This window comes from Mauremys reevesii, linkage group 4, assembly GCF_016161935.1.
Source record: "Mauremys reevesii isolate NIE-2019 linkage group 4, ASM1616193v1, whole genome shotgun sequence".
Taxonomy (NCBI): domain Eukaryota; kingdom Metazoa; phylum Chordata; order Testudines; family Geoemydidae; genus Mauremys; species Mauremys reevesii.
This window is the reverse complement of record NC_052626.1, coordinates 31218535-31235761: the sequence shown is the minus strand read 5'-3', so window position 1 is coordinate 31235761 and position 17227 is coordinate 31218535. Positions and strand designations below refer to the sequence as shown.

General features: G+C 38.8%; 1 protein-coding gene across 6 annotated transcripts in view; it reads right to left on the bottom strand.

Annotated features, from left to right (window-relative positions):
- Positions 1-17227, bottom strand: part of TTC7B (tetratricopeptide repeat domain 7B) — a 310511-nt gene that overhangs the window by 88978 nt on the left and 204306 nt on the right. For all 6 annotated transcript variants that reach the window (XM_039537948.1, XM_039537945.1, XM_039537947.1 and 3 more), the window contains one exon: positions 4812-4928. In XM_039537948.1, the coding sequence (XP_039393882.1) occupies positions 4812-4928 (117 nt within the window). The remainder of the gene's footprint in view (positions 1-4811; positions 4929-17227) is intronic.

Below are 17227 nucleotides of genomic sequence, written 5' to 3'. Positions count from 1 at the left end.
TTGAGAAATCTGGTGTCCCCAGTGAAATCTGGAGAAGAGATTTCATGGTCTGTGACATGTTTTTCATGGCTGTGAATTTGGCAGGGCCCTACCTATGTGGAAAAAAATTGGTCTATTAGTCCATTTCTTAGTTCACATCACAAATAAACCAACCATACAACACTTGACTGGCAGTTTTAGCAGAAGGACCAGGACTTAATGGGAATGGAGAATGAATTTCCTCTCACCCCTAAATTGTCCCTCCAGGTTGGTGGTGAGGCACATTAGCAGGACAGTGAGGGGAAGCTCGTACGGATACTGTCTGTGCCTTAAACATTCTGTGGATAAATAGATAACTTTTGTTTCTATGGCTGTTAATCTGACACTTTTCACAGTTAATTCTCCCTTTTAAAAGGCATTTTTTCAGTGGAACCCTAAATTGTAATAGCTCCATTTAATATGGTATATGCTCTTGCCTAATTCTCCTCTCACAACGGTGACAATTCAGAGTAATTCCATTTAATTCACCAGTATAAAATGGGGTCTAAGAGAGATCAGAATCTGGGCCAATTTTAAAATGGCCTCCTACTTTTGAATTCAAATGTATTTTTGCCCTTTTCTTTCAATTCAGCTACTAAATTCATTATAGTTTCATACTTTAAAAACAGAGTGAAAGATACTATTTCCTTTCTTTATGCAGATGTTGCTAAAATGTTACCAATAAGATCTTGCATAACACTAATGTCATTGCTAGACTGCAATTTCCCTGCAAAGGGATGCTATTATAGCAATCTACAGGAAACAGAAGAGAATTTTCTGGGATACAGACACCTTAGCTATAGTTATGACATCAGTTGGAACATATTTTTTGGTAACAGCTATATTAATTACTTCTTCAACCCAGGAACAATGTCACACTAAATATCGTTGACCAGAACAACATTTAATGTAAATTACCTTTTAACTACTGCACTGACATTCTGGGTGGTTATCTGGTTTCCTCCCATAGTTAATTCACATTTTGTATTTATTCCAAAATAAACCTGTATGTGACAATGTCCTACACTGCTCCTAATCTGGGGTGTAGCCTACCTCTTTCCTATTTAATATACAGAAATTAAATGAAAGTTATACGCATGTACACTATATTCCCTTAATTAGGCTGAATTGGTTTAAGGAGGAAAATACATTATACTGTAATTGTAATGAGAAAAATATAGCAAAAGAAGAGAAAGAACCTATTTTAATTTTCATTATACTTTAGCAACCAGATTACAGATGCATTGCATTTGATGCAAGTATTACACCTTAATTCTACAAGCCTTATACGTTACAATAAGGGAATTAAAGAGTAGCAGAATTCTAAGGATTTATAGCCAATTAGTAAGCAAACATTTACTTGTATGCCGGAAATGACTTTCAACAAAGAGCAGATTGTTTTCTTGTGTTTTACAAGATCAAAGCCGTGGGAAAGAGTAGTATTAGCACTTTTATATCATGTATTCAGTTCAGTTGTTTTCATAGGTAACAGATTAATGAGGACACTGGGTCCAACCTTCTCCTACAAAAGGTGATCTGATTGCAATCAGAGATATGAGCCATTGCCAGTCGAGCTAGTCAGGACAGGGAACTTTCATTCAGCAGCACAAATTAGAAAGGGAACCCTCTTCTAATTATAACACTGCTCCATGTTCAACTACTATTGGTTTAAAAATGCAGTATGCTACATTAGGGTAGGTATGTCACATCACCACAACCCTGTCAGCACTGTATTGGAGAGGTATGCCACATCAGATGCTACATAAGGGAGGTGTATGATACCATCACAACTACAACAGTGCCAATGTGACGTGATTCGCAAAACCACATCTCCTGTATCACAGCATTTGTCCCCCTCTTCCCTGAGATCCACTTTGATCTTGATTGTAATTTATAAAGATTTTTTGTAACTGAATTGTTAGAGCTTTTCTACCAAAATCAGCAGCCTCAAAATCTAGGTTAGTGTCAAATATGGAGCTAGAAGTTCCCAGGTTCTTAAGGAGAGGTGGAAAGATCAAGAGAGTTGGCAACTATTATTATTATTCAGAACTGATATCAAACCCAATGTAATGAGAATACTAAGCTTTTATCATTCAGGGCAGGTCAGAATTCCTGCTGTTATCTGGAGGAGTTGTTACTTAACTGAAGTATTTTTAGGCTAGATAGCACTGAGCACATCAGGAAAGCAATGACAAAGCATGGTTAGGCATCTGTGCTGCACATATATATACACACACACACAGAGCCTATTTCCACATCTCTTTCTCGACATCCCTTAAATGAGGGATATCTTCATGAAAATAACAGATGCTTTTAAAGAGTTCATCTGCTTATTCTGACCTTCAATAAGAATAAGACATCATAATTAAATACTGTGCAGAAGATTGTGACATTACAAAATGAGGACTTTATATTCAAGCAATGAGTAACCAAATTTGTGAATGGGGGATAAGCTTTTAAAAAATGCATGGCTGAAGATTAGAGTGGACTGGGCTCTAAACAGATGGTTCTCATGACTACTCAACAAGTCTTCTAAATGGATTTTTTCTCTTTAATGGAAGAAAAACAAAAATATAGTACTACTCTCCTGCATAAACTCCTCGCCCAGCAACAGGCCACCCCTGCAAATGCTTTTTAAATTGTCACACATTACAGGAATTTAGATGAAATAGAAATATTCCTTATACCGTACTATTTTTCTATAAACTACACCTAAAGCTACAACACATATAGCTAGTACAAACAAGGGATTAGACAGGTATTTAGAAGCAACACATTTTCAGGTATAAAAGGTACCACAATGGAGGGCACAGTTCAAGATGAACCCCTTATCTCCCTTGTGGTAAAATTGCTTATATTCCCATCAGAAAGGTAAATTAATCTGAAGTACCATCTGCTCGGTTAGGGTCTGGCCCTTTGCACCACTAAAGCAATGTCAAGGGGCAGAGACTTGGACATAACTGGTCAAGTGCAGTTAATTTGGCAGAGCTAGTTCCTTACACCAAATGCCCCCGGTTAAGGGGGTGTCTTAGGAAGGGCATCCCTCTGCTATGCTGAGCCTTAAGTGGTGTAAATTAGAACACCCCCATAGCTTCTCTAACTTGTGGCCAGGCCAGGTCCACTAGAGACCAAAGCTCAGAATCAAGGATCCAGAAATAGCTGTCTTATGTGCTTGCATTCATCTCTCAAAAATCATTCCTGCTCTCTAAAATATTCCCATTGGAGTAGCTTGTGCACAATTTCTAGCACGCCTCCCCTCCCCTCCAGATAATGGATGATATTGGCTCTTACATTTTAGGAATAATTAGGGCTGTCGATTAATTGCAGTTAACTCAAAACTAATCATGATTAATTGCACTTTTAATTGCACTCAAACAATAGAATATCAATTGAAATATATTAAACGTTTGGATGTTTTTCTACATTTTCAAATATATTGATTTCAATTACAACACAGAATATAAAGTGTACACTGCTCACTTTACATTATTATTTTTTATTACAAATATTTGCACAGTAAAAATGATAAACAAAAGAAATAGTATTTTTCAATTCACCTCATACAAGTACTGTAGTGCAATCTCTTTATCGTCGAAGTGTAAGTTACAAATGTTGATTTTTTTTGGGGTTAAATAACTGCACTCAAAAAACAAAACAATGTAAAACTTTACAGCCAACAAGTCCAGTCAGTCCTACTTCTTGTTCAGCCAATGGCTAAGACAAACAAGTTTGTTTACATTTACAGGACATAATGCTGCCTGCTTCTTATTTACAAGGTCACCTGAAAGTGAGAACAGGCATTTGCATAGAACTTTGTAGTTGGCATTGCAAGGTATTTATGTGCTAGATATGCTAAACATTCGTACGCCCCTTCATGCTTTGGCCACCATTCCAGAGGACAGGCTTCCATGCTGATGACGCTTGTTAAAAAAAAGTGTGTTAATTAAATTTGTGACTGAACTCCTTGGGGGAGAATTGTATGTCTCCTGCTGTTTTACTCGCATTCTGCCATATATTTCATGTTATGGCAATCTCGGATGATGACTCAGAACATGTTGTTCGTTTTAAGAACACTTTCACTGCAGATCTGACAAAACTCAAAGGAGGTACCAATGTGAGATTTTTAAAGACAGCTACATCACTCAACCCAAGGTTTAAGAATCTGAAGCACCTTCCAAAATCTGAGCGAGATGAGGTGTGGAGCATGCTTTAAGAAGTCTTAAAAGAGCAACACTCCAATGCGGAAACTACAGAACCCAAACCACCAAAAAAGAAAATCAATCTTCTGCTGACTCAGATGATGAAAATGAATATGCGTCGATCCACACTGCTTTGGATTGTTATCAAGCAGAACCCATCATTGGCATGGAAGCATGTCCTCTGGAATGGTGGTTGAAGCATGATGGGACATATGAATCATTAGCGCATCTGGCATGTAAATATCTGATTGTACATTAAACATATCAGACTTTAACCCTTTTTCCCTTTGAAAAACAGAAATCAATGAATCCCACCCATCTCTAATGTATCTTATAAAAGCAGAAATAAAAATTAAGACAGGCCTTTCCAGCTCTCATCATCATAAAACTTCTTGCAAGTAACCACCCACTTCTGTCTCAAAACTGTAGAGCAATGCATTTAAAAATACCTTTTATAAATAGAGACCAGATATAGCCCAAGAACCATCTTAGCAGTAAACCCAAGAAAAAAGATTTATGAATTGTAATTAAATTGGAATTCTGTACACTGAAACTCATCAGGAGACAAAATCCAAGATTTCTTTAGCATCTTACCTAGGGTTAGTGAGATTGTAACAGGACTTCCAAATCTGTAGCATATGTTTGCAGGTAAGGAGTGCCTCATCCGGGCCTCTGCACAGGGATTCCAGTTTGGCTTTTGAAAACAGTAATCTAATGGAGAAGGGGAAATTTTTTTTTTTTTTGAAGAGTCACACTGAAGCAAAAACCCTTAATCTCATTTGAGAGATCCTTGCAATGATTTGAAAACAAATTAGAATACAAAAGTTCCCAATACTATCTACAGAGAACCAAACTGGAGGAGAATCTGAAATATTGACTTTATAGCACAATGCCCTGGAATTGTATTCTTTAGGTATTTTTCCTTACCGTACACATCACATACAAAGAAATCATTCTAATAGGAGCCCTATTTGTAAAGTAACATATGGTAACATACAACTCATTTTTTTGTTGTGGCAGCATAAACACACAGTAAATTAAATCTGATTTTCAGAAAATTTGCATTCATGTAGATATCTTGGTCTGAATTAGGGGGCATTCTTCAATTAAACTATGTTCAAAGGGGAGTCTATATTTATTTTTTTCTTGTAATTCTCAATATGGGCTCCATTCAGTGTCAAAATCAGCACCTAGATCCAAGATGACATTGACTACATTTAACATAGAACCCATGTATAACAACCCTTGGGAACTGTGGTGTACAAAATATTTATCTTATATACCACTGTACGTTTGACTTCACAAATTGTTTTTTATTCTTGATGGAAGTTTAGTGTTCTTTTTTATGACTGAAAACACAAGGCTGAAATATCTGACTACAGAATACAATTTCTATGATACATCATCATTGTCAAACCAATCTTGGGAACCAATAACGTCAGTGATATATTGTAAATTTGATGGAGACACAAGATGAGTGAGGTAATATCTTTTATTGGACCAACTTTAGCTGGTGAAAGAGAGAAGCTCTCAAGCTACACAGAGGTCTTCTGGGTTCAATAAAAGATATTTCCTCACCCACCTTGTCTGTCTAATATCCTGGGACCAGCACGGCTACAGCAACACTGTAAACTTGATATTTTCATAGGGCAATTACAATGAGACTCAGTGTAGTCAGAATTGAATATTTTCATATTACTTTGTGTTTCAATACACTATCCTGATGAAAACCATGTTTTTTTTATTGTGTGGGGTATGAGCACCCAAACAGGCACATTCACCTACAGAGGTTTAAGTCGGACATTACATTAGTCAGGACAGAACTAGATATAATAATGTTAAGTGAAACCCAAAGGAGAATGAAAAAAGCACATTGCGTCTGAGGAGACAGCAGCATTTCTTAGTTGGGATTGTGACTACTACTTTTGTGTGCGGGGGGTGGGGGTGGGGAGCAAGGTAGTAGGTAAGTACCCAGGTAGACAATAAGTGAAAGAATTTTAAAAGCTTAACTGTGAATCACTCTGGCAAAGAGGAAAATTGCACAGTGCCATACATAATAACTACTTTTAACAATGATCAGCACTTGAAAGTTTTCTTTGTTAACTACAATGGAAAATTGGAAATGGCCATATTGGAAATGACACTATTGGACTAGAAAGGATAAAGGGAAGAGAGCGTGACAAGGAAAATCTACCTTCACTCTGCATTATGTTGTCATCAAGAGAAGGTCAAACTCAGGTTTGATTTGAATTTAAGACGTTTCCTAACAGAGTTCAAAATGGCATCTTGCACTATGGCTCATATAGGGAAAGCAAAGATAGATGCAAATGATGTTACTATCATAATTAATTACTATAGAAAAGAATTAAAGTGACTATTTTTAACTGCTCCTTTGCACAAAATGTCAAGATGTCCTTTCAGCTGCATTTTTCAGATGTTATGTTAGAACATGGCACCCTATCAGATATGCTTGCGGTGACTGACTCAATTCCATGATATATAAAATGGGGACAGTACTTCTTTATTAGCTTTCAGGGGCATTAGAACCATAAATTCAGTAAAGTGCTTTGAGATCCTCAGATAGAAGTTCAAAATATTCACAACAATTGTGTAATTAATGCATGATCATCTCTCTGTCAAATTTCAGTAACATTATCAGTTATCAGAGTGGTAGCCGTGTTAGTCTGTATCAGCAAAAAAGAACGAGGAGTACTTGTGGCACCTTAGAGACTAACAAACACACACACTAATAAAAGTGAATGTGATTTAACGTATTGATGGAAGATTCAAATACTAAAAACTTTTGCTTGGACTATATTTTATCTGTCTGCTTTCATAGTTCTAATCTGTGCATTAAAAACATCGTTTGCTATCTTTCTATAGCACCAGACTGAAAAAATCTCTCTAGAATCAAGATAGGACAATACTGGTGGATATCTAGATTTTGTATAGCTTAAACGGTATAGAAAAAACAAGTTCAGAGCACACAGCTTAAGAGAAGTCATATACAACACATCAAACTGACAAAGAACTTCTAATTAACATTAAATAACAGCTTTCAAACACTTGACTCAGGATACGGTGTTGAAAAGGTGTGGGCTGAATTAAAGGAAGTTATATGCAGAGAACAATCGAGGATTTAGTGTGCAGACTTCAAAAGAAAGAGTAGCAGTAACACCTGCAAGGTAGGCAAGAAGTAATGACAATGGAAGCAAATGGGAAAGAAAACCTGATCTTAGAATATAGCACACACAAAACACAGTAAAATGTCCATGAAATTTGAAAAAGCATCTTGGGCTAAATTGTAAAGAAACAGAAAATGAAATCTTCACCACCCTTTTTAAAGCAATCATCAATTAAAAGGAGGGTGCAATAGTCACTTCAAGGCATGAAGAAACAACGGAACTCTCTTGTAATTTCTTACTGGGATGGCCAACTAAACCAACGTAAGTGAAATATGCAAGCAGGCTGTATTTGTTAATTGAAAATTATTCCAAAACTTCTTTTGCTCTAAGCTCCTGCCTAATTTAGTTTAGCAGAAAAACTATAATAGATGTCACAGATACCCATTCACCTGCTAAAGTATGTTCAGATGCAGTAAACTACAGTACAAAAAAGAAAAAAAAGTATCTACTGATTAGAAAAGAGCCAAAAACAATGGAACAAAAGAGATTTAATAGCCTGAAACTACTGCAAAGTGAAGTCATACTGGGAAAATGTTGAGAATTACAATAATGATATAAATGAGAAACAAGCCTGAGAAACCGCATCAAAACAAAAATCAAGTCCTCTAGTGGGTGGATTGTATTTGATTTTTTTTAAATGGTTACAACAGAAAAACTTATCGTAGGTTTCAAAAGTTCTTGATCACATTCACTGGGTCCAAAAAATATTGCAGTGTGTATGAATCAGAGTAAATGTGTCATAGTCCAAGAAGTTGATCAGGAATGTTATTGAACAAAATAAGAGCAGAACCTCCTACACAAAAATCCAAGTACTGAAGAGCACTAGGAAAAAAAGACTAGTGACACAAGCAGGGCACTCAAATCTAATAGGATTTAATATATTAAATCTGAATCCTTCCTACGTGGGGCACAAACAATGCTCCACTATCTGTACTGCTCAACCACGACCTCTCTTGTGCATACCCTCTATGTTAAGCGCCATAAATATTCCCTCTTTAAGTACAGTTCAACAAACGGGGTTCTTTCAGTCAGCATTACTGTAGTGTTCCTCCCACTCCCCAGTCAAAGCAGACTCTTTAGCTTCATTCTTAACACATGCCAGCTTTCACAAGCTTCGTTGGTGACTTGGTTTTCACCTGTAGTTTCCCAAGTTTTAACTTTTTTATTAGCAGCAAAGAGTCCTGTGGCACCTTATAGACTAACAGACGTTTTGGAGCATGAGCTTTCGTGGGTGAATACCCACAAAACGTCTGTTAGTCTATAAGGTGCCACAGGACTCTCCGCTGCTTTTACAGATCCAGACTAACACGGCTACCCTCTGATAACTTTTTTATTGAGTCTCACGTCTTTGTTTGTAATGTGAGATGTTACAACACTGTCTTTTGGGTGTTAATTTCTCTGTCAAAGGCTTCTTGTTGGGTTGGTCCATTTAGCAGTATTGCCAGCCCCAAATGTTTAAAAATCAAGAGTCAGGCTCACCAAAAATAATGAAATTTGGCTTCATGTAAAAATAATAGATTTGGTGTTCTTTTATTTGCCTTTTGCTTTTTGAGCCTTTAGGGTGCACTAGGGTCACATTTTAGGAAACTTTCTCCACAATCATGAGAGCTAAAAACTTACTTTTTCTTTAAGAATGAAGGCTGAAATAATCACATATCCACTTGACTCCAGAAGCTGGGGCTTTCAGGAAAACAATAATTATCATGAGACTAATGCCAAAATCATGGCAACACTGATTATCTCTTGACAGTATTCTGCCTATCACGCTCTTCGTTCTATTTCTGTTGTTCAGATTTTTCCTTGTTTGTTCTTAACAGACTCTTGGCTGGTCTAAACTTGCCACTTAGAACCCTGCTGAGTTTTGATAAAGTATTTTACTAACATCTCTTTCAGCATCAGCTTCTTTGGAGATGTTATCTATGAATTTCCTCGTCTCATCTTGTGTTGCTTTTTACTGCTTTGTCCTCTCTTTTGTGCAATTTTTTCCCTATTAAATGATTAGCGCACAAAAATATATTGAAATGTATTGAAAGGCAAAGACATAACATCATGGATGGTAATCTGTTAATTTGTATTTGATATAGTGTAGCGGGGCGACCACCCACTCCAGCCTGGAAGGGGTTGGAAAAGCCCTGCAGAGGGCTGGGGCTGGGCAAGGTAAAACTCTGGCTGATTGGGGGAAGTGGCTGCAGCTGGGGCCATGCCCCAAACTGAGCAACAGGGCCTTATAAGAAGGCCAGGGAAGCCAGAAGTAACAGTCTCTCTCTGTTTGTAGAGGGAGAAGGGCCTGGCTGCAGGGAGCTAGAGACAAAGTACCTGAGTGGAGCAGGGCTGGGGAAAGGCAGACTAGCTGGGGAGCTCCAGCCTGGAAAGCCCCAGGCTGTGGCCTAGCACAAGGTCAACAGGTACTGGGGGTTGCAGAGGGCAGCCCAGGGGTAGGCAAAGGCAGCAGGTTCAAACCCAGCCTTGCCAGTGATGAGTGGCTGATACTGCAGTCTGCCCCAGGGCGTAGGGGCTAGACGATGACTGGCAGTAGCCTTATACTGAGGCGAGGTGGGAATAGTGGGTGGGAGTTCCCCGGGGAAGGGAGACCCTAAGACTGAGGAGATTACTGCTAGGGGGCAGCACCCCAGGTAAAAAGGCACCGGGTCTAGGGAGGGACACAGAGGACAGGCGGATCACCGGCCTGCAGAGGGCGCTCCAGAGCTGGAATGAGCTAATTCCCAGGAGTCACCAGCAGGAGGCGCCGCAGGGGTGAGTCCACTCCTCTACATATAGATTAAATCAAAAAGGAAATAAAATATATGAACAGTTTCTTTAAAGGCAGACAGCAAGCTGGATTTAGTTTGACACCTCCAGACAATAAAATGAATATGCAAAAGCTAAGACATAAGGTTAGAACAACTAGAGAGCTGTCTGAATGGAGAGAATCTTTTGTTTTGAAAATAAGATGCAAAGGTGGGGCTAAGAGGTTCACTTGCAAAGTTGGCACCAAAAATACAAAAAACAAAAATGTAACAATTTGGGATAGTTGGTGGCACTTGGATCAGAGAAATCTCACTCAGTCTGGAGTCTGTAGGCAGTTCAATGACAATTCTCATTTTTTGTGAAAACAAAATTCCATAGGGTTTTCCTGAATTGGGGAAAACCCAGGAGCTAAATATGTTGCACTGCTTATAATTATGGACAGGACATTCAGGATTCAGCCCTGCGAATCCTGGATGTAAATCTCACAGGGACATTCCTTCCCACCTTTAGAAATCACCATGGCAGAATGATTCATAAATTGGAGAACTGCTCTGAAATCAATTAAATAAATTCAAGAAAGACAAGTGTCAAGTCCTATACTTATGAAGCAAAAATCAAATGCACAAATACAAAATGGCAAATAACTGGCTAAGTAGCAGTACTACAGAAAAAGATCTGGGGTAATAGGTAATAATAATAGGTAATAGGTAATAGGTGTGTGGGGGGGGTATAGTGCATCACAAATTAAGCATGAGTCAACAGTTTGATGCTCAGTGTTGCCAACCTCAAGAGATTAAATGTCATGCGCCAGACCCCTCAAGAGATTAACAATTATCAGGTTAGACCCCAAGAGTCATGAGATTGGCCCAAAATTCATGGTTTTTTTTTTTTTAAGATTATGTTGTGGTTTTGGTCTGTCTTTTGATATTTGAACCCTCCTGCCCATGTCCAGTGTGTGTGGGGGAGGGAGGGAATTAGCTTTGACCATTCTTCCACATTTACTGGGAAAGGTGATTTTGGCCCCTGCTGCTGGAGCTCTCACCCCCACATCTGCCTGCCCCTGCCCAGCAATTAATCCTGCCCGACTGTGCCCACATCAGTCCCACAACCCACCAATTCAATCCCCATCCCCAGCCTCACGTCTGTACCCCCTCACCCAGACCTGTGAGGCTGCAATAGGGTCCCATCTCCTGCTTCCCAGGCTGGTGGGGGCTGCTCCAGGAACTCTTAATCTCTCCATACCTTTCCCAGGCCAGGAGCTGCAAGGGGATGTGGGGGACAAACAGAGGCACTGTCCTGTTCATCTTTATCACAGGAAAAGTGAGGGGAAGAAGGGAGTAGAGTTGTGCTGAGCTCTAGTATCCTCTGATATCCTGTCACTTACAAAAAAAAATCGTATGGGTTGGCAATACTGGATGCTGTTGAGAAAAAAGCAAATGTCATTCTGGGCACACGTAGTCTAGAGAAGAAACGACATGGGGAGGTACATGATAACAGTTCAAACACATAAAAAGTTGTTGTAAAGAGGACAGTGATCAATTGTTCTTCATGTCAACAAAGGGCAGGACAAGAAATAATCAGCATGGTTTTCAGCAAGAGAGATTTAAGTTAGATATTGAGAAAAGCTTTCTATCTATAAGGATAGAACTTAGCTGCCTCCAAATAACATGACTGGAACAACACAAACATCTGAATATTCATGAAGCATGAGAGCTCGATAGGAAGTAGTCAGGAGAAAAAGGAAGGGGAAATCAGTTTGCTGCAGGACTTACACATCTACTGGCTGCACTAGGAAGAGAGAAGGATTCAATACACAGCAATATTGCAGCCCTAATCATGCCTCCTCCTCCTCGGCCTGCCAGACCCATCCACCAATTGAGCTACCAGAGGGGAAGCTCCAGCTACCATAGCCTCTCCAAAGCAAACTTTCCACCATAAAGCCAGCATAAAACAGGACTGAATTTGGCTAACAGTGGCTCAAGTCACTAAGCTGCTGTTTGTCTCTCTTCAAATGCTACAATCCAATGTCCTCACATTCTTCTTCCATCCTATCTACTAGGTATTTATCACTTGTCATTATGGTACTCGGAGCCCTCCAGTTTCATAACTCCTTGATTTTCATTCTGTATGGTACTTACCACATTCAGGGCATGAAGAACATAAGAAATGCCATGATGTGTTGCCACAGGGTTAAGCCAACCATTCTTGGCAAGTGACAAAGAATGATGCACATTCAAAGAAACTAGCATTTAAAAGCTATTTCAAGAAAAGGTACCTGTATGCACTGTGTGATGAAAAAAGTAATTTTGTACCCCAAAGTAACTGACTTTTATTGTATTACATTCTATACAATTGAAAAATGAGACCATTACAGAATTCCAGATAGTCTCTTTGAATAATGCAACAGTTTGTATTTCTAATCTAGCTAACCTTTAATATGCTTTGCAAAGCATTTTTCTGATGAATACATGATAGTATCAAACTGGAAAAGATTAGGAAAGAATAAAAGTAAGGCAATAATTCTCTCCAACTTTCATATGGTTGTAGGAAAAGTGTATTAATTAACGGTATTGAATAAGAAAAATTATACTGATGCACAAAACAACTTTGTGAATGTTGAGATTATGTAGAATGCTTGGAAACGGTATCTAGACTGAATTTAAAAACAGATAAATAGACTACAAACATTTCATTTACTCAGAATATGTTTCTTTTAAAGCCCATTTTATAGGATGATATGCTGGTTGTGTAGTTAGTGCGTAAGAGCTCCCAACAAATGCAAGGGATCTGGGATTTATCTCCATATCAAGTCTGTTACTCAAAGGCTGGGAGTGTCCTGTATTATTCTTTAGAGAATCTTAGAGTTGAAGTAACAGCGTCATATATATGGGTTTAGAAAAGAATCTCAATCCATCACTCTTCAACTAGAACTAAGAACATCATTGGGGTGGCCTTGAGGATGGCATCATCTGGGAAGAAACAAAAAGGGATTCTTTGGGCCCACAGAGGCCTGGAGAGGATCCCTTTCTAAAAAGAATACAAAATATCCCTCAAGAATGTGTAGATACTGTTCTAAGAACATTTACTGCATTAGAGAAACACATGTTCCATCATATTTTTAGTTTGCATTCCCTCACACAATAAATTGACTGTTCTTATTCAGATTTGTTTAGCAGTGACAATGCAATGTAATAGGTATCCTTTAAAAATGAAGTACCAGTATGTTAAATGGTAAAAGTGAAAATTTAAAAAAAGTAATCCTAACAGCGCTATAGCATTATTATTTTAAAACCATCACTTAAAGATTTTATAATTATTTAAACAGCACAGACGTGAGTAGGATGCCTTATAAAACTTGAGTTTATGAAAAAAAATTAACAAAGACTGGGTAGGTGACCTCATACTTATTGTTTAGTGGGAGGGATGAGGCTTTCCACCTTGGTCTCCAAATTCTCATTTTTTTAAATGGTTATTATAAAGTAAATCTCTTGCCATCATGGTTGTGAAGAAAAACTTCAAAACATGAACTGAATGTAACTGAGATAAATATTGATCTGAAACCCAACATATAATTTATGTACTGGGTGTCTGAGATGGAGTGCTGGAATATCAAAGGGCAGCAGACACTTTCAGCACCATCCTCCACAGTCACAAGACCAATGACCGCAAGCCATTAAGACTAAATGGACCTAACTGCCAAACAATGGAGCAATGATCTCAGGGACATTCTCTTAGGTGGGCTGGACTGGGCAACTGGGGGAAAAAAGAAAGACTTCACACCTAGGCCCTGTAACAAAGTCTATAAGAAAGCAATATGGCAATAGGACTTGGACACACGCAAGGGGAGGGATAGCTCAGTGGTTTGAGCACTGGCCTGCTAAACCCAGGGTTGTGAGTTCAATCCTTGAGGGGGCCATTTGGGGATTGGTCCTGCTTTGAGCAGGGGGTTGGACTAGATGACCTCCTGAGGTTCCTTCCAACCCTGATATTCTATTTAAAAAAGAAAAAAAAAGCAGGTTGGGACTTTGAGAAAAGGCTGGTCCTGAGAGGGGGGGAAACCAACTAGGGTTGACTTGCTGGTTGGGCCCCAAGAGTTCCTCAGCTTCCTAAAAAGATGCAAGTTGGGTCTGTTCTATTCCAGTAGATCAAAAGGGAAGCCCATTTAACTTAGCTTGTATTGAATCATAAGAGTAGATGAGACTAAATATGTGTTTGGGTTTTTTAAAACTCATTTTCTCTAAAATTTTGCTCCAGGGGCTAATAAACCTATTTGTTTTAAGATGACTGCATGTCACTATATCATTGGTCACATATTCCTAAAGAGAAAATCACGCAGGTGCCAAAATTTAGCTGGGCCTGTTTGGTAATAAGTGGTTGACACAGATAGAGTGTCTGGGGGTAGAGTGGGAGAACTGTGAAATTCTACCCCAAGACAGGTAAAGGCATGAAATGCCCAACATCTGATATTAGCCCCATAACTGTGACATTAACCAACACAATAATGTCTGCCTGAGTTTGCAGAGAGTTTGAATCAATAATTTTGAGAGTTGTCAACTACTGTGTTAATGTTTATGGTAGCTTACATTTACAAGAATAACTTAAATGTCATCATTGTTAACTATTTCATTACTGATCAAAGCACATAAGAATGGAGACAAATTATCACATTATAAAGAGCTGCATAATCTACTGCAAAAGATGTTCCATTTTAGTCCCACAAGTAAATGGCAATTTGGAAAGTGCCAGAAATTTTGAAGCAACTGGGAAAACACCAGATAACTTGTTAAAAACTAATGTTGTGCTAATATTTGAGAGGGGTAAATGGGATGACCTGGGAAGCTATAGGCTTGTTAGCCTGACAGTGATCGGAGGCAAAATCATGAAAAGGTTAATATGAGACGGAATCCGTAAAGAATTAAAGGATGGTAGCATAATTAATACCAATCAATATCTTTCATGGAAAATATGCCCTGTCAGACAAACATGATATAATTTTTGTATGAGATTCCAGGATTGGCTGATAAAGTGTAATACTCTTGACATAATATACTTAAAACTTCTGTAAGTCATATCTCTTAATTAGATTAAAATTAACATTAAACAAAAAATCGATGTAGCCCACATTAAGTGAGGTAAAAATGATTGATAGACCTCAAAAAGTAATTGTAATGGAGAATTGCCATCCATTACAGGTGTTCTGAGTAAGGTCCCACAGGGATCTATTCTTTGCTCAGTGCTATTGTATATTTTCAATGTTCTGGAAGAAAATATAAAATCATTACCAGTAAAATCTCCAGCTAACATCAAAATTGGTGAACTGGTAAATAATATTGGGAACAAGTGAGTTACACTGGAACCTAGATCACTTCGTGAGGTGGGTGCATTTGAAGAATGTTCATTTTAATACAACCAAATGCAAGGTCCTACCCAAGAAAAAAAGAATGTAGGTCTCACTTACAAGATGAGGGATTATACCCTGGAAGGCAGTAACACTGAAAAGGACTTGGGATCATGGCAGATAACAATTAACATGAGCTCCCAAGTGCAATGCTACATCTAGCTAAGCAAACAAAAGTCTAGCTCAGATATATAAGCTGGTGAGCATCAAACATGGGTTTAAGAGTTGGTATTACCTCTGTCTATGGCATTAGTGAAATCATTACATGTCCGGTCTTGGTGTTCACATTTATGAACGGGATGTTGAAAAATTGGAGGTATTCAGGAAAGAGCTATAAGAATGATTCAAAGTCTGGAATACAAGCTTTAGAGTGAGGCTAAAGAAGCTCAATACGTTTAGTTTATAAAAGTGAAGGTTAAGAGGTGACTTGATCATGGTCTACGTCAGTGGTCCCCAACCTTTTGGCACCCACCAAACGACAAGCCACAGAGGACCGTGGCGGCGGACGAGCATCCGCTGAAATTCCGCCAAGGGGCAACGTCAATAGGCGTCGCTGCCGAAATGCTGCCGACAAACAGCGTCATCCAGAGGCGTCGCTGCCGAAATACCACCGAAAATCGGCGCCGACGCCTCTGGATGACGCAGCTTGTCGACGGCATTTCGGCGGATGCTCATCTGCCAGCCAGTACGCGGGCACACTTAGACGCCATGGCGCCCGCGGGCACCACGTTGGGGACCCCTAGTCTACGTACTACATAGAGAAGATTTCTGATACTGTCTTTATTCTAGCAGAAAGGCATAACAAGATCCAATGGTCAGAAGCTGAAGCTAGACAAATTCAGATTAAAAATAAGTTCATGTTTTTCAAAGTAACAGTAATTTATCATTCAGAACAATTTACCTAGAGATGTGGTAGATTTTGCATCACTTTAAATCAAAACTGGATAGCTTCCTTAAAGTTATGCAATAGCACAACGAGAAGTGATGGGCTTGATGCAGAGATTGCTGAGTGAGTTTTTTTGGCCTGTATTATGCCAGGTCAGACTATTGTTCTGATGTGTCCACCTGTAAGGAGGAGTTCAGTTTCCAAGCCTATTCATCTCTTACAATGGACAGTAACCATATTTAATAATTCTTTTCACCACCACCATTAAACAGGAGTTAGAAAAAAAAATACCTTCTTTTCTAAATATGTTAGATGGAGCAACAACTGCTCTAGTTCTGTCCCCTTTGCCCTGCCTGGAAGGAGCAAAGGGCCAGACTCTGGTTGCAGCTTTGCTGTTGAAAATTTTCCCAGCAGGAATACTCTCTTATGTCATAAAAGCAGCGGACAAAACTCTTATACTGACTTCCCCATCCCAGCTTAGGGGGTCTTGCCAAGGGCAGACAGCACCATGTTAGTGCAGGGAGATCAAAGCTTGACTCTGCCAATTCACAGCTGGTGCATGATCACTTAGGGAACATAGCCAGTTGTCGTAAATTAGAGCAGCCTAAAGCCAAAACTTGCTTGATAGTATTGATGCAACTTAAATAATTTAAAAATCAGGTGACATGTACACTAAATTAAATATATTTCATCTCAGTATAATTTAATGTTGGTGTATCTATCATCTTTTGTTTTTGATGAACACCAGTCTAATATACTAAAGTATCAGAGTTGACTAACATGAAGCTGTGAA